This window comes from Accipiter gentilis, chromosome 7 (assembly GCF_929443795.1).
Source record: "Accipiter gentilis chromosome 7, bAccGen1.1, whole genome shotgun sequence".
In the NCBI taxonomy this organism is placed as follows: Eukaryota; Metazoa; Chordata; class Aves; order Accipitriformes; family Accipitridae; genus Astur; species Astur gentilis.
This window is the reverse complement of record NC_064886.1, coordinates 4,330,197-4,351,938: the sequence shown is the minus strand read 5'-3', so window position 1 is coordinate 4,351,938 and position 21,742 is coordinate 4,330,197. Positions and strand designations below refer to the sequence as shown.

Sequence of the window (21,742 nt, the reverse complement as noted above, 5' to 3'; positions counted from 1 at the left end):
TACAAATTTCTAGAAGGAAAAATGAGCTTGTGCATTCCGTGTAGAGTAATAGTTAAGTGAGCCTTATCTATTTTATGAAACTACACAGAAGCTGGTTGCACCTGAGAAGCCAGAGCATTAAGATTTATTGTTTCAAATAGGTGGGTGGTATGTGTGTGGGAACATTCCTTGCATGTAACTGGATGGCTCAAACCATGATGAAGGGAGAAGAACACAACACTACGCATCCTAAAATTTGAGAGCATAAAATGCAACCACATGGGAACACACATTCCACTAGAACCAATTTGCTGATTGCTATGGCAGTTACAGCAAACAGAAAAACATTTTATCTTCACCATACTAATGCCTCAAACAGCAAGATACAATCTCGAGTAGATATTTAGGAGTGCTGTGCTTTGTTCTTCTGGTCAAAAGTACAAGAACCTGTCAAAACGTTCTTGATGTTATGTCAGTTCCCAAGCCTGTGCTGTAGGCTTCTGGCAACAGAGATTTGCTGTAGGAGTCACTGGAATACTGTTGGAAGGGACTTGAGAAAATTGGCTATTTTACCCCTTACCTAAGATAGGTTCAGCTCCAACTGAACCATTCCTAACTGATTTCCATAAAATTGTTTTTTGTAGTGTTCTATGATGGAGATCCCATAACCTCTCTATGCCATCTATTTCATTATATAAACTTTTCAGACTGTCAGAGCTTGCCTCGTGTCTAAAAAAACCCATAATAATCTTCCTTGCTGGTACTTGAGTCCATTGCTGCTTGTCCTGTTCCCACAGACACTGAAAATAGTTCATTTTTGCAGCAACCGCATCGTCACTTCAGTGTTCTTACCCCTGGATGAAGCAACTTTAGATTTTCTAAGTCTTTTCTCACAGATTTTCATTTTTTCTAAAGTTACGCTGCTGCCCTCTGAATTTGTTCCAGTCTGATTCATATTTGCCTCGTGGTGTCTACTGCTGGACCAGGTCTTCTAGGGGAGAGTACTGCTTTGCAAGCCCTACGTAACACACAACATGTTGTCTAACCCAACGCAAGGTCTGGGTGTTCTTTTTGTTTTTTTCCAACAGCAGAGTGTTGCTGACATGTTTAGTTTGTGATCAGCTATGAAGTCGAGCTGCAAAATTGTTCTTTAGCTATTTATCTCCAATCTTGTATTTATGCAGTTGGCTATTTCTACAAAATTGCAGTACTTTCCAGTTGGTCTTACTGAAATTGTATTCCAGTTATTTCATAACATTTATCTGCATTTTTGAAGGTGGGTTTTAATTCTGATTTTGCCTTCCAAAATCATAAACCATCTTGAAACTATGTATTTTGCGCTGAATTAGTAATAATCAAAGAGTGAAAACTCAATTAAATGCTTTTAAGAATTTGGCAGTCTCGGGGCACTGGAATTAGTTTCACTTATAATGAATTAGCTGTGTTGTGGGATAACAGAGGAACAGCAGTTAAACCATGCAATGCAAAAAATTTTGTGCGCTGAAACATGTACAAAATTTTATGGCATTCAAAAATTACTAGACAGGTGGCAAAAAGCTCTGTGGTTGTATTAGAATCGCTTGCTTTGTCATTGCAGATGGGAAGGAAGAAAAAAGTTGTAAGTTTCTCTGAAGAATGGCTGTTTGGGCTCTTGATTGTGGGCACCTTGGCTTACCTATTTTATCTTGGATTCTAACTGATGCTCCACATAAACATCTGAAAGAAAATTACAGTTAAATAGAAGCCTTTGTTATTAGCTTGTTAATTTTAGCCAGTAAGAGCTTTTGTTATTAAGAGTATTTTGATGATTTGTATTTCCACGTTATGTAGCAGCAAGTGGAAAAACTGATTCATCTCTCCTCACAGCAGCTGAATTTCTGCACTCAGTTTAGTTGTTTCTGAGGGAGGAGTAAAAGGTAGGAGCTCACTTGCACTTATTGAGAATATGCTGATTTTTCAATTACAGCAAAACGCTGAATTTGGATTCTGATAGCTACTTTTCACTAAACTATTTATACACTGCAGTACAATACATCAGAGATAACGTACCCATAGTTTTTACTGCAACAGGAGATCTGATAAGTTGATTGTGCCAACTTGGAGACTAAAGAATTAAATTTTTTCTCATTTCAAATGTCTTAAAAATACTAGTTGTCAGTAAAAGATAATTTTTCCCCACAACTGACTGTGATAACATCTTTGAACTGTCAAGCAACTGTCTCTGAGTGACAGCTGAACTGTGTGTATTTCAAGAAGATCAAAAAATAATTCATGAGGTGTTTAAACTTAAAAAGTGCTAAAAATTTCAATGGAAAAGAGACAAAGGTGAAAGCATAAAATATTCAAATATTTTGATTTTTTTTTTTTTTTTAGATAAGTCACAGTTTATACTGTCTGTTTTATTAGGTAATATCATGCCATCTCATGCCTTTCACATGATGAGGTTTCATGAGCTTAAAAAATAAGGTAATAGGAGTCATTATCATTTTGGGTTTGAGCTGGTGATTTGTATGCTGGATTCAAGGGATCTCCCTGCAGCCCAGCAGTGTCCTTGGCTACCCTGATGCTTGGGGCACGTGCTGGGTTATACGATGGGCTGCCCAAGTGCTTTACTGGGGTGGGTGATACGTGGTGGGGGTTGCTTTAGCACTGGGCTAGGTTTGGGCTAGCTGCAAACCCTTTTCTAGCAGGGTATCTGTGACCATAAGTCTGTTAAATAACACACACTCATGTCTGGTAACACTCCAGCCTTTCTTCTGCTCCTCAGCTACATCATACATTTGAGGATAAAGCAGAATGAGCTATAGGGTGTGGTGTTTTAAATGAATGAGTTGCAGAGTGAATGTGAAATGGAGGTCATCTAAGTGGATTTCAGGATGTGTGGGACTTCACAGGGGTGAGCTTTGAAGGCTAGAATACTTTTTTGAAGGCTGAGATTAAGGAAGGTTTAGAATTAAAACCACAGACATTAGCCATATTGTTGATCAGAAGTATTTAGAAGATGCCATTTTATGTGCTAAAAAAAAATATCTTCAACCCAGACATGCTATTTTAGCCATACTGGGTTGGTTTGTTTCCAGATGAATTGCACACAAATTGGACAAATATAACTGTGGAACCATGCCACAATATCCTATGCAGAAGAAATAGGAAATTAGAGTTGGTTAGAGACAATTGCCTTAAAAAAATATTCTTACTCCTCTTAACCAAACCCTATTGTATAAATCCAGAGAAAAGAGTCTATAGCTTTTGAGTCAATGTTAAGGGAAAAAGCAATACTGCTAAAAACTGTCTGTCATTCTCTAAGAAACACGCACAGATCACAGCATAGTTGTGGCTGGACAGCACTTCTGGATTTCAGCTAGTCCAACTTGTGTGCTCAAAGCATCGCTGAGTAGAGCAGGTTGCCTGGGGCACTGTCCAGGTGGGTTGGCCTCCACCACCTCCCTGGGCAACCTGTTCTGGTGCGTGAACACCCTCCAACGTCAGTGACACAGTTTGCAGTGGTGATGTTCCACTTATTTCAATCTTTTACTCGTGCTTGGGTCCTACCAAAAAGATCCTCAAAGTAGGTGCATCCTACTCCAAGCATCTTTAGAACAACTAATTAGATTGTAATTATCAAAAGCATTATGGATTGGTACTTTCAAGTTAACTGCCCTTGCTTTCCGTGTCATCTTTCCTTTGACCATAAGGGTCTGTGTTCTTCAGTGCTAATACAGCTCTCCCCATTTGAAAGACAAATGCATGTTAATGAGATACTTGTGTCAATGGATCATAAACTTATGGTTAAAAAAAAAAAAAAATCAACTTAGTTTAATTAAATAACCATGTCAATATTTTGGTTTGAACCTACGCTAAACTAAAATTACCTTTAAGATAGATGCAAAACCTAGCACATTGCCTTTTGATACTGCGTTTTTACATATGTATTGAAAAGCCTTAATAACTGGGAAAGGAAGTCCTAAGTAATTTACATATTCCACACCAAAACACTGCATTGTTTGATCTCAGGAGTTCAAGTACCAGTAAGAACAAATATTTTTGTAGGAAAATAATCAAAGAGAAAACCAGCACTCTTCTTGTGCCATGTCTCCAGCTAAACGTGGAGATCACCTAGAAAGCCATCATAGTCTGTGGCAGAGTTTGTATAGTCAGTATCTGTGCAACTGATAGCAAAATTATTCAGGCTGTTTGTGTGTTAGACAATTGGCGAGAGTGCTGTTTGAAACTCTGTGGATTTGGGCTGTGGATGGTGCAGGCGCAGCTGCCAATGCGTGTGAGGTCAAAGCCCTTCCTGAGCCATACACAGGCACATCTCTGGATTAAAACTCCCAGGAATCTAGTTCCAGACCGGCCTGAATCGGCAGGCCTGGGCATTTCATTTCACCTTGCTGTGGGCTTCCTCACCTGCAGGTTGGGCTCTGATGGGAACTGTTCTCGTAGCTGTGCGACTCGCTGCTTTGGTGCACAGGCGTCGTGTTGAAGCAGCAAAGCACGTTCCTAGCCGCGGTGGCCTGTTCCTGTGCCTTCCCAGCGCCTGAAAGCACTGGAGCTCCCTCACGCCTTTGATGCCTTCCCGGCGGCAGCCTCCCCTTCTGCTACATCCACGGGCCTCACGCGAGTGCCTGTGGAAGCTGAGGCGGGCACACCGCTACCTACGGGAGACGGCCCGGCGGCTCAACACAGGGGAAAGACGAGCTACCGTCGGAGGAGGGAGGACGACAGCCCCACCACAGCCCGTCCCTCACAGCTCTGTGGCGATCGCCAAAGCGCGCGAGGCTCCCTCCCTCCCTCCCCCCCCCGCCGCGCCTTCTGCGCATGCGCCGCCTCGGAGGGGAAAGGAATGGGGAGGGGGAGGAGGAGGAGGAGGAGGAGGAGGAGGGCGTCTCCCTTGCCGCGTAGGCGCCTGCGCGGGGAGGGGCGCGGCGCGGCGGCACCCGCGGCGGCTGTGCCGGCGCAGCTGGGGGGGAGGGGGGGAATGCGCATGCGCGGCCGGTGGCACCGCTGTCAGTTCCGGCTGTTTGTTCGGGAAGTGGATCCGGGCCGGAGCCGCCGCGCCGCCCCCTCCTCCTCCTCCTCCTCCTCCTCCTCCTCCTCCTCCTCCTCCTCCTCCTCCTCCTCCTCCTCCTCCCCCCGCTCCGTCGCCCGCGGCCGTTCCCGCCGCCCCGGCCATGGCCAGGGACTACGATCACCTCTTCAAGCTGCTCATCATCGGCGATAGCGGTGAGGGCGGGGGTAGGCCGCTGGCGGGGTGGCCGCCCCTCGAGCTGTGTGAGGGGCCTGAGGGCGGCGGCGGGGCCGGGCCGGGCCGAGCCGGACCGGGCGGTGGGGAGGGCCTACTCCGTCCTCCCGGGGCACCGGTGGGGCCGCTGCGGTCGGTTCCCCCGTGGGTGGGTGGGTGGGTGTTCCGGCGCCGTTGGGCTGTGCCGTGGCCGGGCGGGTCGCCGGGGGAACGCGGCGCTTTGAATGAGAGGGCGCGTTCGCTTGGGCTTCGTAAAGTTTTTATCTGATGAACCTGCGGAACTGGCTACCGCCGGGATGTTATGGTAAATAGCGTGGGTAGGTTTAGGAGAAGGAAGATTAGGCACGTCTAAGTTCGCGTTCGTGGGAGCGTCGGCCTTGGGGGAGCCGCGCGTTCTGAGGGCGCCCACTCGTCTCCTGTTGGGATGAGGAGGGAATTCCCTTCCCCTGTGACAGACAGTTTAAGGCGTCGGTGGGAAGGGCCGGCTGCTCCTCAGCCCTAGGGAGCGTTGTTTCCAGTGCGGCAGCTACGACGTTTTAATGGTCTTTAATATCTTAATTATTCCTTAAGACTCCTTCCGTGCTTCAACCTGAAGTCTCAGTTCTAGCGTTTGTCACTTTTTTTAATAAATCCTTGAAGAGCTGGTAGCTTTCTGTACTTCTAGTTATATCATGGGGTGCAAATACCTAAAGTAGTTACGGATAAAGGGTAGCTATGGATTTTTGAAAATAGACCTGTAAATACTTCTGCAGCAGTTTCAGAAACTGCTGGAGGGCTAGCACGTGAACTCAGCCTGTGTCTGGTGCTTTCGCTTAGGTACGTAAGAATTGGGACTGGGAAGATTCCTGCCTTCAGTCCGGTTCAGTGTTGGTAACACTCCAATAGCTTACAGTTTAATTTCCATAAACTGGAGAAGATGGCATCCACCCTCTTCTTTTAATAGAGGTGTGGTCCATAAGGCAGCAGGTCCCGGCACGCAGCGAGGCATGGCTCTTGGGTAAAAGTGTAATGTTGCATGATCTTGGCAGTTGTCACCTCCAGAAGCTTTAGCTGTATGTGAAAATATGTTATTCTACACTAAATTGCGTCTGCGTGAAGGGATCTAAAGAGGGAGAAAGGGTAAAGGCTTCATAACAGCTTAAAATGCTAGGCGCTTCTGGGAGCCTATGGATTATTAAAAGCAAATGCTGCATTCTGTGAGTAAAGCAGTAACTCTGTTGCTTGCTGATGAGTTTCGAAACTGTTCAGGCAAGATAAACAGGATGGTGAAAACTCTGAAGAAGACTTTTCTTCATTTTGAACAACTAAATGAAATTTCTTAGCTGAGTCTTTTTGACTACCTGTAGTGTATCCAGTGAGAGGAAAAAAAAAAAAGTGTTGTGAGAATTATCGGGTTGCCTGTGGTTCTCCGTTGTTGTAATTAAATCTCACTATGTAGTTTGAGTATTGATTTTTTTTTTTTTTTTTTTTGTTTTTGTTTTTCCTAACCCCGACCGGAAGGCTTTGTCCCTGTTTCCACAAAACACTTTGCTTGCCTTGTTTACTGATGTTTATTCCTCGCAATAGGAAGCAGACTGATACTGGATAGGATGGTTATGTCTCATCTGCCTTCCCCTGTACACAAATATGTCAACAGGGTAGTAGGTTTGTATGTTTTTAGGACAGGTCATCTTGAAAAGCTGCTGGTAATCTCAGTTGTGCTATATATTTAAAAATAATACAGATGATCCGTGCTTTGCATGTGCTTCTTTAATTCACTCACCATTCAGTAAGATATGGGTTTTAGAAACTGGTATGGCACGGAAATTTGCTTTTAACTTTGATTGTGCAAAGTCAGTAGGCCTTTTTTTGTTTGGTTTCATTTTGCTGTCTTCAACAAGCAAAGAGGCCCTGCTAGCCTTCTCTTTTCAGATCTTCAAATAACTCTCTGTAGGAAGTAGAGGGTCACGAAGAGTGTGGTTTCTCTATACGTGAACAGTGTGGGTCAGAGGCGGTGTTTGTTTAGTGAGATCGTTGTCATCGGGAGCATGTAGAACTTCCTGAGTTCAGGAGGTTTGTCTTCTCTAGAAGCTGCCTGAGTGCTGAAAGCAGTATAGACAAGACCGCGTCCATGCAGCAGTGGACAGCCTGACAAAGCAGTGGTCATGTGCAGCCCATGCAGCTCTGCAGCATAGCCTGAGGCTGGCTGACGTTTTAAGAAGGTGGTGTGGTCTGACAAGTCTGTGGGTTCCAGCATCTACTTTCTTTTTACTAAACTGGAGGTCAAGGCTGCTTGATCAAGAAGCATAGTACTTGCTGAAACTTTTTCTTCTTCTTTTTTTTTTTTTTTTTTTAATTTTTTTTTATTTTATTTTTTTAGTCTCTTTCCTTAGCTGACTGGTGTTTTGCAGAGTTTTAACTCCCGCTAAATAACCAGTCCTCTGTTAAGAGTTCAGGAACTGCTCTGCTACCTTTTTGGAGCTCAGAGGTATTCAGTGTGTGCACATTGTAACTTTGTATTTTTTAGTAGCATTCTTTCTTTTTAATTTTTTTTTTTAACATATGTAATACTCAATGAGAAATGAGCATGGCTTCTCCAGATGTCTGGTGATTTGAACTCTCTGCAAATGAGACCTGGCTTACTGGAATCATGCAGATTTTTAGGTTTGGTTTTTTTGTTGTTTTTTTTGGTTGTGTGGGTTTTTTCTTTTTTTTTTTTTTTTCTGGTAGCTATCTTCAGATGCCAGCACCTGAGAACTGTTGGGAGTTCTATATAGTCTTTGCATAGGTCTTCTATTAAGAAGAAGAACTTGCAAATTATACATCATCAAAATAATTAGCTTAAATAACTTCTACCTGAAAAGATTTAATAGATAATCACCCTGGTGAAGTTGAATTTCCTCTTCGTGCCATAGCAGACTTCTTTTTTGGGGGGGAAGGGAGAGGAAGGGACATTAACAGCAGAGATGTTATGCAGAGATAACAACTTCGAGGCATTCTGATACCGAGACTCCCTTGGTTGGATGTGCAGGAATGAGGTTTTTATAATTCTTGTCTGAAGCACTGTGAAAAATGCTTCCCTGCAACAGTGTGTGATCAGGGTGCAGACAGTCATTTAAGGAAAACCTGGATGAAGTGCTACTCAAAGCACTTAGAGAAATGTTTCATGGAACATTTTGGCAAAAGGTACAACTTCAGAAAGGCATGTGTCCTTCCTGTTAGATGTGGAACGAGCCTATTTTGGATGGCAATACAGAACAATTGTTCCCGACTCCTCTGTTTGGTTTAGGTTTCTGTTAAACTGTGGCCATGATAACCTAAGCTTTATAGTACCAAACCCTAGTGTGATTGTCAAAGTAGTCCAAATTCCACTCTTGTTCAGCATGGCATAATGAATGGGAGGTAGGCAGTGGTGTTAAGCATGATGTGCAAGTGGAATTCAATAGAGTAGTTTAAGGCAGTGTCCTGACTACTTGTTAATTAGCAGGACGTGCTCATTTTTGGATCTTGGCTTAGCAAATGTAAGCCTACTGATCGTAGACTTGCTTTCAGTTATTACTCTTTTATGACCTCTTAGAACTGACCACAGTTCAAAAGCTACTGTTTGAGAGTTTGCTGAGGGCTGGAGGAAGGAGGGCACAGCCCCCCGCCCCGTACTGCTACAAGAAGCATACTGAGTCTTGGAGTGACCGCAGTGCGCTTGATCAAATCTTCAAGGAGAGTACTGAGATGAATAGTCAAGGTGGATGGTCCTAAGTTATCTGCTGAGAAAATATCCTGGTTAGAGTTAGAAATGCAATGGATGGGTAAAATACTATTATGTTACCTGACACCCAAGATGACTGTATTCAAAGATCTTGCTGTCTTTGTTTGCCGTAGGTGTGGGCAAGAGCAGTTTGCTGTTGCGTTTTGCAGATAATACGTTCTCAGGTGAGCATTTTGTTTACTTCAATAAGTGAAATGGTCAAGGTTGGCTCCAGTGCTGCTGGCTGGCAAGGAGTTGTTCTTCTGCATTTACCCACTAATAGCTGTACTAGGAATACGTTATGTTTCTAACTTTGCTTCTCTTGGTATAAGCCTATACAAGCCATCCTGTCTGATCTTCATTTGCAACTGCAAGTCCCACAGTATTTAAATACTGACATGGTTCCAGAAATAGCTTAGGTTTTTTAGCTTATGCTGTACTCTGTGCAGACTTCCTATTGGCCATTTGGGATTTAGATTGATTATTGTGGCTAAACCACTTACATTTGTGACATAACTAATTTATTGGGAGGAAACTCTTAGAACAGACTAGTCAAAATAAGTGACTGCACAAGCATTTAAAGCAAAGCTTTGTCTCAAAATTTTCACAAGTGAAATACTTGCATAGTTACTGTCCATTTCTTGAGATATTTGGGTGCTTACTCTTGACCACCAATGAAGTAGAAGAATAATTTTATTTTGTCACACCGAGTTTTAAATTTTAAGGGTCGTGTGGGAGCAGTGGCTTTACGGCTAGAAAAAAAGCTATTAACTGCAGATAAAAATATGCAGATCAGCATGGCCTGATAGGGCATTTTAAACAATAAGCAGATAGGGGTAATCTGGTTCTCCTGTCCAATCTGAGAGCTACTGCCAAATAGCATTCAGAAGTGTGCTTTCGGACATCCAAAATAAACAAGACTTAGGTTCTCACTTATCCACGCTTTCCCTTCAGGCAGCTACATTACCACAATTGGAGTGGATTTTAAAATCCGGACAGTTGAGATCAATGGAGAGAAGGTGAAGCTACAGATCTGGGACACAGCTGGACAAGAGCGCTTCCGGACTATTACGTCAACGTGAGTATAACTGGGCTTTGTGATATGTAGCTTTGTGTATGGATCTTGTAGTTTGGAGTTACGGTTTAGATATTTTAATGTTGCAGTCAATTAGCTAACAAGAGCTTTGCTGTCTGTACAGTGGGACTTCTCTCAGCTGTTTTAGAACCGATAGTGGTGTTGATATTGTGGCTAGGTTTGAAACTGGGATTTTAGAATTCCTCACTCTTCTGTGCATTTCCGTGATGGCTTTGTCTTATTCCTCTGCTGCTTGTTTCCAGATGGTAGAACGAGTTATTTCACTGTTCTGCATATAGTAGAAGACTTGTCTCTGAAGCCTGTTCAAGAAAGTCATCCTCTGATTGAATGTATTGTAGAAGTACAGAGTGCAAACCCTCTGTCAGTGTCATGTAACTAATGAATAGCTTTGAGATTGAAGAGTAGGTTTTCTGATATTTAGTTTTCTTTTAGGACAAATGCGTTTTAGCGACTGTGCAGAGTTCTGTTGAAGCAGACGCCCACGTGAAGTTAACCTTTTCCTTGGTTTGAGTTCGGTTTCATGCTCATTGTCCTTTTGAACAGCGCGTGCACGGCTTTTCCTGTTCCTGAAGAAACCACACCCAGAGCAGTGGGAACTAGGAATAAGATGTGTTTGTAAACTGATTGCAGTAAAGGTGGGACTGCTCACCATGGCGCTAGGGGAAGAGGAAAAAAATACACTTGGAAATGGAACTTCTGTTTCCTTTGGCTATTAACAAAAATAGTAATTCTTGAAAGACCTAGGTGTTTCACTTGGCCTTTCATGACTGACTTCTCTTTTGGCTCCTATTTGAGAGGAGGATTGTTTTCAGCTGATGTATTGGTTAACTTACTGAGACATAAAAATAATGAGATTGGTTGCATCTGTGTTACGTCTAAACAGCTAGAAATGGTAAAATTGAACGTGATGTGTGCACCGCCCCTTTCCTCTGTGCACTTATACGGATATTACTGGATTACTTCCATTGTTTCTTAAGTGTTCAGCTTGAAAAAACTCGGTTGCCTCTTGTAGGGTTCCTGTGTGTGACATCACTTCTTGTTTCAGCACTGCAGGGAGCTTTGGGCAGGAAGCGGTGAGGGGGAGGCAGCAATGCAGTGCTGTGGCTCCCATCAGCTGTGCGCACAGGCTAGTCACAGAGTGCCCCAATTAGTGCTGAGTCAGCAGATGGCCTTCCTGTTTTCAGATTCCCTGACACGACTCGGAGCTGCGTTAATAAGCGTTGGTTCATAGGGCTGATGCCAGCTAGTTCAGAAAGCCATGGTATCCGGCACTGAACGGGGAATACCAGGAAAGGAGGCTTCCTTTTGTGAACGGGAATAGCAGCAGATTGGACTTTGTGCAGCGTTTTATGTAAATTTCTTTCCTTGATTAACATTTAAAATAGATAAGCTGAAATGGTTTGAGGGCATTTGTGCTATGACCTGTTTGAATTCTGCTACTGCTTTCTTTTGCATAGGTTTTTACCAAAGTGAGGTACATTGGAAAGCCCCAGTTTTCTTGCCTTAACTCTGGTACAGTAGTTACAGAATCTTCCACGGTTAGGGAAGAAAGATTTTAATTTTGTGCAACTTTAAGCAAAGAAGTTCTTGTGTCCAGGTGCATTTGAACTGTTGAGGAAAACACTTTGGGAATGCTGGTTATGTTGTTATGAGGACTCCTCTTGCTGCTAGGTCAGCTAGCTGTGACTGTCTAGCATTCACTGATATTTTTCAAGAGGCTCTCTGGACCTAAACATATCACCTATAAAAACAGGAGATAACAAGATTCATATTTTAGAAATGGTGCTATCTTTTTTTAAATTATTATTGGCAAAGTAATACTGTAACTGATTTGCTTATCCCAAACAGAGTGACAAATTGAGTTACCACACTAGTGCTTACGAAAGGGCTTGGCTATCAAATCATGGGTGGAGTGTGAGTGCCCTGTCAACAGTGTAGTAGTCTTTGTTGAGACTTTGACTAGATTGAGGTTTAGATTGAGGATAAGAATATAAAAAGGTGTTCCTTCAGTATTCCTGTAGGCCAGGAAGTCCCTGTACAGTTAAAGGTAGAGTTCAGATTGATGTTGAGCCAAGCCTGGCAAGGAAGTCTGAAATTAGAGCCCATCTGGTAATAATAGTAATAGGTTGGAAGTACTGCTGTGTAGACCTAGAACTGCAAAATGGTAGGGGCGGTAGGAAGTTAATAGTAGAAAATCGGGAAACATTAAAAGGTTATATATTATGTTGGTTTTACTTGACTACAGCGACAGAAGCTGAAGAACAGAATAAAACTGTTAAGGAACAGAAATGAAGTTGATGTGGAGTATTCTACAGAAACTCAGGAAAAATAAACTAGTTCAGAATTTCAGACTGGCAAGTATAAAAGACAGCAGCTGTTTTTACTGTCTATTAAATGTGGAAATACTGGGATAGCTGGTGACTAGTGGGAGGAGAGGCCAAGTTGCGTGAATTTGATTGGCATGGAATGTCATCCAAACTCTAAATTTGATTTAAATTCACCAAAGATGGTAGCATGCCAGGATTCAGCTGTATTAGCAGGAATCTTTAAGATGCATGAACAACCAGTTCCTGTAGTTCATTTGCTCTTGTAGATAGGACTACTTTGTCCTGATTCGGGACTGTGGTTTTAGGATTTAAGCTTTAAATAATAGCTGTCAGATGCTAGCTCAGGATGAATAGTGATAGCAGAGGGACTTTCTGCCATGCATTTGTGTGGAATGGCGTGTTCAAGAGAGGGATAAACTTTTTGAGATGATAGAATTGCTGTGTCTTGTAAACCAGATATGATGGTCGAAAGACTGGTCAACTGACCTGTGACAATAGATGGGCTTCTGGGAACCTGAAAAAAAGATGAGTATGAAGACAGACTATTAGAAGTCTCTGGAATTGTTTAGAATTCTAGAGGACTGAAAAACAAGGAAAGATGTATACTACAAACTAGTGAAATACTAACAAAGGTGTTGGATTTAACCAATGACCTATTTTTCAAGTTGGCCAGCTACTTCCCTCCCTGCCCGCCCCCCCCCCCCCCCCCCCTCGGAAAAATGAACATAGGTGCCCTACTGAACTGATGCAGTCAGTAATACTCCGTCTTTTCTAAATCTGACTTAGCTACCGTCATGCTTCATGAAACTAGTTATTATAGCTCCAGATGCTAATCTTGAGAAGCATTTACTAGAGGAAATCTGAGAACTTTCTTACTGGTATCTTGTAGTAGGGAGTACCACAATGAATGGCAAAATGTTCCCTTCTGCTTTAGAATGGTAGTCTTCAGAGATGTGAGGGGAGGATGCAGATGGCTGAAGGACATGGAGAGTTTGGTTAACCCGTTCTGAAGACTTTCTGTATTAAGTCTGCAGTATTGGTGGGTAATGTTTCAAAGGCAGTAAGCTTATGTCTTTAAGCTTCTTTAAATATAATTCTATAGGTAGAACAAGGAATTTAGGTGGTACTGTGTTTATTTCAACTTAAATGTTATCATTCTTAAGCCTTTTCCACACCAAAGCTAAATGTAAGGCCTTTGGATCTAGGTAGCTTTTCCAACTATATGGAAGATAGTTGGCTACTACCATGTGGAAGTTAGTTGGCTGCTACCAAGCAATCTGAGGGCGTATACAGGTCAGGTTTGGTTGTCTTTCACCTCAGTGGGATACTTTTATGGACACTATAACCATAACTGCTCTATAACTTTTTTTTTCCTTCTGTATTTCATTAATGTATTTATCACTAGGAGTAGTAGCAGGTACTGGCTTTGAGGTTTGTAGGGTACATGGCAGAGCGTGCCTAACATATAGAGGACAGCTAGCATCAGCCATTTAGTCCTTGAATGGAAGGCTGAGGTTGAGAACTTCGTTCCTCTTCTGCTCTCATTTCTGTGGTCTCCATCTTCCTTAAAATGTGGATGGGAAGAAGATAAGGCATTCCTTCCCTAGTGTCAAAGTCTCAACTACCTCTTGGTTGCCAAAAGCACAAAATTTACACCTACTCCTCTCTGAATGCCAAAAGCCCCATCTGTTCTCTACTTGCCAAAGCCTACAACTTGTTATAAAAGCAATTCTGCGCTGCATCATTCTGAAGTTTGAAGGATGGGGTAGGATAAATGAGATTTTCTTTTCTAGCACTGTCCTGCACTTGGGGTTAGAGAATCTTTGCTGTACTTGTTAAGCCTAAAATCTTATCTAGGACACAAGGCTGTATCTAACAAATGATAGAAAATAGCATGACTAGCTTTTTGAGAAAAATGCATATTATGGGGCTTGAGAGTTAGAGAATAAAAGGTAGTATGGTCTTATCTCTCGGGCTGCTAAAAGGTAATGTCAGCCAATGGAGAAAATGACATTTTAGTGTAGATGGGGGGTTGGCAACCTGTCTAGAATGATGTGCCAGACAATTTTCCGTTCCAAAAATAGAAGCAGTGTAAGCTGGTAGGAACTCAGCAGGAGTCAGGGGTTGCTGTCTTGCACAAAGGGGGATGTTTCTGGTGAGGTGGTTGGCAATATTAGTGCAGAGTTTTGCGTGCCATAGTGGTCTGTGCTGCATGGTCCAGCCCACAGTCCTCATCCCTAGGAGCAAACGACGACTGTGCTGACGGCATGTTAGGAGGGGGATCTATATGTGCAGGGTGCATGTTATGCTACTCCCTGACGTCATATGCTTTGCTTAGAAGAAAACCTAGGTGCGTGGGCAAGGTAGGAGCAGCAGGATGCTCTGTTGGGTCCTCTGGGTTGGATGACTGGGATACCAGGCATGGTTTTATGGTGTGCACAGCAGAACGAAGCAGCCCTGCGTAGGTGTAGCTGAACCACTGTGTTTCTCTAAAGGCTGAGTGTTGCCTTTGCAAATGTAACGCTCAGTGTTAGGAAGTGGTAGGTCACCCTGAGGGTTGCTGAATTAAAAGGCTATTAGGTGATATGGGAGAGTTTGAAGATAATTAGTTTATTGTTGAGATGTAAAGAAATCTAGTGTGTTGATAGGACTGGAGATCTTTCCCTTTCTGATGCTATCACACAAAACAGTATTTATCAAAACCGGTGTGCAGTACATGTTAGTGTTGGGAGAGGATGGATTATTTTTGCAACGTGTGGATTCAGGCTATGGAATATTTTTTCCTCTAAAGGATCTAAGTTATGAAATAAAGTTGAACTTGTAACAAAGTAGAGCACAAATGCAGTGCTGTAGCAAGTTTTAAAGCTGTTAAAGGAACTGATTGTGAATGGACTAGAATATTTGAAAGCGTGGGATCTCTTATGGGCTGGGAATAAGTAATTCTTACCTGAGTTAGTTCTTGCCAAGGAAAGTGAATGTACAGCATAAATTACTGGTAATGGCATGACTGTCTTCTGAAAGTGCCCAGATGAGCAATAGGAGTGGGCTCTCCTGCTTCTGTAGAGTATGTATCGTATCATAGAAGAGTATTGATACCCAGTGACTATCACACAAAGTGATCACAAGAGGAAAGGGGTGGGGGGAAATGTGTGCATTCTGTATGTGACGTATGCCTGTCTGTGGAATTCTGTCTTGATCATAGAGTCATAGAATCGTTTAGGTTTGAAAAGACCTTTAAGATCATCGAGTCCAACCGTCAACCCAACACCACCATACCCACTAAACCATGTCCTGAAGTGCCATGTCTATGCGTTTTTTGAACACCTCCAGGGATGGTGACTCCACCACTTCCCTGGCCAGCCTGTTCTAATGCCTGACAATCCTTTCAGTAAAGAAATTTTTTTCTAATATCCAATCTAAACCTCCCTTGGTGCAACTTGAGGCCATTTCTTCTCGTCCTGTCTCCAGACACCTGACAGAAGAGACCAGCACCCACCTCAATATAACCCCCTTTCAGGCAGTTATAGAGAGCAGTACGGTCTCCCCTCAGCCTCCTTTTCTCCAGACTAAACAGCCCCAGCTCCCTCAGCCGCTCCTCATAAGACTTGTGCTCCAGGCCCCTCACCAGCTTTGTTGCCCTTCTCTGGACACGCTCCAGCACCTCCATGTCTTTCCTGTAGTGAGGGGCCCAAAACTGAACACAGGACTCGAGGTACGGCCTCACCAGTGCCGAGTACAGGTGGACAATCACCTCCCTTCTCCTGCTGGCCACACTATTTCTGATACAAGCCAGGATGCCATTGGCCTTCTTGGCCATCTGGGCACACTGCTGGCTCATACTCAGCCAGCTGTCAACTGGCACCCCCAGTCTTTTTCTGGCGGGCAGCTTTGATAGTTTATAAAGGCAAGTGGCTTCTGTTATAGAAGGGACGATGAGGCTAAAGGTGGAGAAGAGATAGTAACTTGCTCAAGCAAATCAGTAGCAGAAGTGAGCTGAAGCTTTGAGATCTTCTGAAAGGTAGTGCATTTGGATTAGATTAAAAGACTTTTAAGTTGAAAGGTGTGCTTGCTGAGTTGAAATGAATCATCAAAGAGGACCAGAGCGGTCACAGTGGACATCTCTAAAGTGCAGTGGAAGTGCTGCAAGAGGTGGTTGTTTTTTGGTTTTGTTTTGTTGGTTTGGTTTTTTTTGTCAAAGCTGCCTAATTTGCAGTAGGGAAAATACCCGATAGCCCTGTGAAAGTGGCTGAAAACTGAGAAGGTGGAGCTTGCTTTTTTGATGTAGCATTCTCATGGTGCACGTAGTGTCTGCCTTTAGTAGGTTCGTGCAGGTGATAATGCTGGAACTTGAATTCAGGGATTTTTCTTGCATATCAGAATTGCTCATCATCTTTTAAAGGTGATTGTTGCCCAAGGCTAATGGGAATAAACTGAAGCGAAGCTTATTTTTAATGGCTAAAGGTAGCAGAGCACAGTGAATGCACATATGGAGTCGATCTGTTGAGTAGGAAGGTGTGATCAGAACACAGTCACTCAGCAAGAGGGAAATTTTTGTGAGCTCAAGAGAACTGTGACTGAGGATTGAATATATTTGGAGATCAGCTGAAATTTTAGTCTGTAAGTGATCTTTCACAGATAACAAAATTACTGCAAAAACTTGATGTGGCTTGTATGATGCGAAGGTTCACATAACAGCCAGTTCTGAGGACGTATTGGGGGCACCACTACCTTTTGCTCACGTAGCTGGAAGACAGTATTCATCTTTGAAGGTCTTGAGAACCTGAACAAGGAAGTAAACAGCAGACTTTGGACTTTGAAACATACTTGTATAGACTAAATGAGCAGGGAAATCTGTACATTTAGAGGAATAACGTGTGATCTAGCTGTTGTAAAAGAATTAAATGACTCCCAGTGGAAAGAAAATGGGGGCACTTGATTGCTGTAACTTAGGGATTTGTTATGAATCTTGTAGAAGCCAAGTGAAAGAGAAAGAGCTGAGAAGACGATATATAGCTTGAATTAACATTTATTGTCTCTTCCTGCTCTATAGGTATTACAGAGGAACACATGGGGTCATTGTTGTCTACGATGTAACGAGTGCAGAATCTTTTGTGAATGTAAAACGGTGGTTGCATGAAATTAATCAAAATTGTGATGATGTCTGCCGGATACTAGGTAAGTTTCTAAACAGAGTTACAACATCTTATTTAGTGGGCTGACCTGCTGAAGTACCAAACTGACTTTTTGTTTTCTTTCCTTTTCTTAGTGGGGAATAAGAATGATGACCCAGAGCGAAAAGTGGTAGAAACAGAAGATGCCTATAAATTTGCTGGGCAGATGGAGATCCAATTGTTTGAGACCAGCGCCAAAGAAAATATTAATGTGGAAGAGGTAATATAATATGCGGAGGAGTATAGCTAAAACAATTTGGGGATAATGGTTTGGGAAAAAATAACAATTACATTCTTCCCATTGAGAAAGAAAGATAAAATGCTTTTTAGAAGTTGCAAGAGAGTAGTAAAATGTCAAAGAGACATCCACTTGTGTTTGGAAGAGTTGGGGAAGTGCAATGAAGGAGTCCACATTGCATTTTCACTAGCTTTACAGTGCTAACATATTAGGCATGGTCTCAGGAAAGACTTGTCACTAGGGGGAATGCTTCTAGGAGGTAGGACTGCCCCGTCTTTACTCTTGGCCTTGGTTGCCAAACTGACCTGGTTTTATTTACTGGTTTGGGAACGGGGGTAGAAGTGTTATTGATTTAGCTGGGGAGTGGGTCGGGAAGGTGCTGGATTTTGGCTTGGCCTGTAGTGGGTTGGGGAAGATCTGAACCATCATTGAAATATCTAGAAAAGTGGAATTGCTTCAAAAAAACAGCATCCCACAAAAGCTAGCCTGAGTTCCTGGGTGGTCTAAACTTGCTTGTTTCTCTTGCAGATGTTTAATTGCATTACAGAGTTAGTCCTGCGAGCAAAGAAAGAAAACTTAGCAAAGCAGCAACAGCAGCAACAGAATGATGTGGTGAAGCTAACGAAGAACAGTAAAAGGAAGAAGCGGTGCTGCTAATGCCCTTTCCCTGCTGCAGAGACTCTGCTCTCAGACAGATCAGCCCCTCCAGCTAGACTCGGGCAATTCCACTGGGGCAGGCTTTGGGAGGACTTTCTCAGTTTTGTGCCGTTATTTAAAGATTATTTTTTCTCCATGTTTTCTATCAAGAGGCGCTGGCACCTTACCACTTCAGTGCCAAGAAGGTATCGGATGGAATCTTGCCCCCCTCTCCTCCCCTGCTCATTCCAGTGCGCCTTGTAGACAAGAAGGACGTTGCCTACCAAGTGGACTAATTAACCCAAGAGTTTGTATATAATGTATATTGCTTTAACCAGCCTCGCCTCCCTGTTGTCGCTTTGGCTTATGCCTTCTTAATGTCAACCAATCATGGACTGCAGAATTCATCTTTTTAAGGAAATAGTACAAAGTTCGTAATTCAAGTTGGCCCCAGGCTGGCAGCAGCTGCTTCCTGGGGCCTCTGGCTTCATTTCTGTTGGGCTCCAGGCTGGCAACTGGTGCCCCTGGGGCCTATGGCTTCACCTGGAGTTCCAGGCTTTTACTGGGGCTCAGGTTTTGTTTTTCTAGGTACCAGGATTGCAGGTGTTGCTGCTGGAGCCTGGGGTTTCACTTCACCAGCCCCTGGGCTGGCAGCTGGTGCTGCTGCTGGGGCCTTGAATTTCAGTTTGCCATGATCCAGGTTTGTGGCTGGGTCCTTGGGTTTCACCTTCTTGTGCTGCAGCCCAGCTGTACCTGTGCTCTTCTTTAGTTTGTATCAAGATACTGAAAAACAAAACTGACCTGCAGAAGTGGGATTTATTTGGATAAAACTTTTTTTTTAAAAAAAAAAAAAAAAAAAGCAAAGTTTAACTCCTTTGACCTCTGCTTCTGGTTCTGCCAGGGTCCTAAGTGAGGGTCCATTTCTTTTGAGAACAACAAAAACCACGTGATTCTGCCAAAAACCCCAAACTTCTCCTTGTTGCCCTGTCCACAAATAGGCGATCTGAACTTGAATGTGAATTTTGGTGGCAAAGCTTTTGTTTTTGAGAAAGAAAAGGCATGAAAATACATCCAGCTGTTCTGGATTGATGCCTGAATATGAAAGCTGCTGCAGGATCATTCCCAGGATTCTTCTGTTAGAAAGGAGGACTGCTGTTTAGCATAAAGGAATGGAAAGCTTGCTTGTTTGGGTTATGTGGTGGTGGGGGATCACCCTTGGAAACAAACTGGTCTTGCTATGCTCAGCAACGTTTTCCTGCCCCTTGTTGGCCTTTCTGGGAAAACAAGGGCTCAGTTCATCAGCCTCAATAGATGTAGTTGAAGGTGGAGAGTGTATGTGTGTGTAACTAAAATATCAAATGTCTGGGCTTGAAAGTACATGCTCAGCACCTGAATAATTGCCTAAATAATAATCAAAAAAGAAATTTGTCCTTAAAATTACTAAAAGGCATGGAGGGTATGGCTTCCTTTAAGACCGTGAAGGTGGACGTGCTCAGTTTGTCGGTAAGTGGCCCTATGGAATTGCTGGCCTTAGTGTGGTAGGATATGATTCACCAATGTCCATGAGCTTTGAGTCAGCCCACTTCTCTCCCTTCCTCCCCTTCCCCAGGAGAGGCTAAATTTTAGTCACTTATTTTGCCTGCATTTTTTTAGATTTTTCGGGTTGTGGTAAGAGCCCTAATCATACAATCACATCACAATCAATCACTTAAAAGACTTTTTAAAAAATGCAAACAATGAATGTGTAACACTTATTTTTTTTTAATCAGTTCAGGTGCTGGGAGTATGTATCCAGCTGCCTTCACCCGTCTCTTTTCTTCACATATCTTTCATTGGTAACCCAAGAATAAGAATGAGCTGGGATGGTATTGCTAGTGTGAGCTCTGGTAATTGTAAGACTTGAGCGGCTATGGAAAGTGGTGGCTTAAGTTACACCAGTCCATCCTGTCTGCTTTGTGATGTCGAATGTGGTGTGTACCCAAGGAAGGAGCTGGGTCAGTCCTCAAAGCCTTCCTGTTGAAATGAAGCTGTCCTGTGATGGTTACCACTTTCAGATTAAAGGGCCCAGCTGCATTACTCTGGGATTCTTGTGGTAGCATGTGTGCAGATCTAGGAGGGAGTAACTTCATACAGGCAGAAATAAAGAAAATGTCTGAATTTACTGGAAATGATGCAATAAAATGAGGAAATGGTGCACCCAAGCCTGGAGTGTTCTCTTGTATGGAAAGATTGGTCCTCTTTGAGTCCAGGTCTTTGTGGCCATGGTTTGAACTCTGCCAATCCAGGTGTCCAACTTCCTGGCTTAAAGTGGGATTTTTTTCTCTTTTTTTCTTTTCCTAGAGCTGGCTGTAGAGGAGCAGTTACCTCTCTGCTCTTGCCACTCACTGACTATTCAATTGGAAGGGGTGGGGACTGTGTCTCTAGTGGTGCTGATGTGAAGTTTCCTAAATGTTGAGCAATGGAATGTCTAACTGGTTTGCTAGGATTATTTCTGTAATGAAAGTTTCTAATTATGCTTTTTAAATAATTTTAAAAAACTAAAAATAAAGGTTACAAGCTGCCAAATCTTTTTTGAGGCTCTGTTTCCTCTGCTGTCCAGCATCTGGAGGTGGAGGGTGGCAAGCCAGGGGTGAGCTCTTCTGCTGTATGTAGAGGGTCTTTTCTCCTGGGAGAGGGTATTGGGACAACCCTAATTAATGCTTTCAAATGTTTCGTTGCTATTCTAGTTTTAAATGTGAATGAAAGAGTAAGCTGGAATGGTAACCTTATTTCTGCGTGAAAGTGAGATGCCTGTGATTTTGCTGTGATCTTTTTGTCTTTCTGTTCAACAAAAAGCGTTGAATCAGCTTTGAAAGCTTCTCTTCAAAGGCAGTAGGGGTCAGACCCTGAGCTGATTAAAAAACATCTGGAGTCTCTCCTTGCTTTCCCAGGAAATGAACGTGTTTCTGTAGAGGAACTACGCAGCTGTTGCTGTGCTCGTTGCCCTTAGCATTCACTTACCCCTGCCTGCCCTTAACGCACAAGTGGGCTACCGAAGGCAAGTCCTCGCTTCTGGAGAAGTGCGATGAAAACTTGCTGTGGGAAGGTGCCTTTTCTTCTGTTTGCTCTGTTCTGGTATGACTATGTAGAAGGGAATCCTGAGGACGTGCAGATGGTCTGAACTGCAGCTGGCGCAAGCTGGAGGTGTTTCATTGTCCATCTGTGTTTTGTGTCTAAAGTCATTAAAGTTTGAATATCCCTCCATATAAAGGCCAGTAAATGATACAAATGGGTGGAAGGTGGAAAATGTTTACATGGTCCTCTTTCTATTTTCCTGTGTGGCAGGA

The 21,742-nt window shown here is 43.1% G+C and overlaps 1 protein-coding gene across 1 annotated transcript; it reads left to right on the top strand.

Moving 5' to 3' along the window:
* The first annotated feature begins 4,550 nt into the window (after nucleotides 1–4,550).
* RAB35 (RAB35, member RAS oncogene family) lies at nucleotides 4,551–20,612 on the top strand. The gene is made up of 6 exons (XM_049806549.1): nucleotides 4,551–5,205; nucleotides 9,083–9,133; nucleotides 9,903–10,026; nucleotides 17,422–17,546; nucleotides 17,638–17,762; nucleotides 18,309–20,612. The coding sequence occupies exons 1-6, from the start codon at nucleotides 4,551–4,553 to the stop codon at nucleotides 18,435–18,437; spliced, it is 1,209 nt and encodes a 402-aa protein (XP_049662506.1). The 3' UTR covers nucleotides 18,438–20,612.
* The last annotated feature ends 1,130 nt before the right edge of the window (nucleotides 20,613–21,742 follow it).

Bases quoted from the DNA above. Each gene is read 5' to 3' on its own strand.
- RAB35 (XM_049806549.1), top strand. From the start codon at position 4,551: ATGCCTTCCCGGCGGCAGCCTCCCCTTCTGCTACATCCACGGGCCTCA. The intron at 5,206-9,082 runs GTGAGGGCGGGG...TGTTTGCCGTAG, and splicing joins GCTCATCATCGGCGATAGCG to GTGTGGGCAAGAGCAGTTTG. The intron at 17,763-18,308 runs GTAATATAATAT...TTTCTCTTGCAG, and splicing joins AAAATATTAATGTGGAAGAG to ATGTTTAATTGCATTACAGA.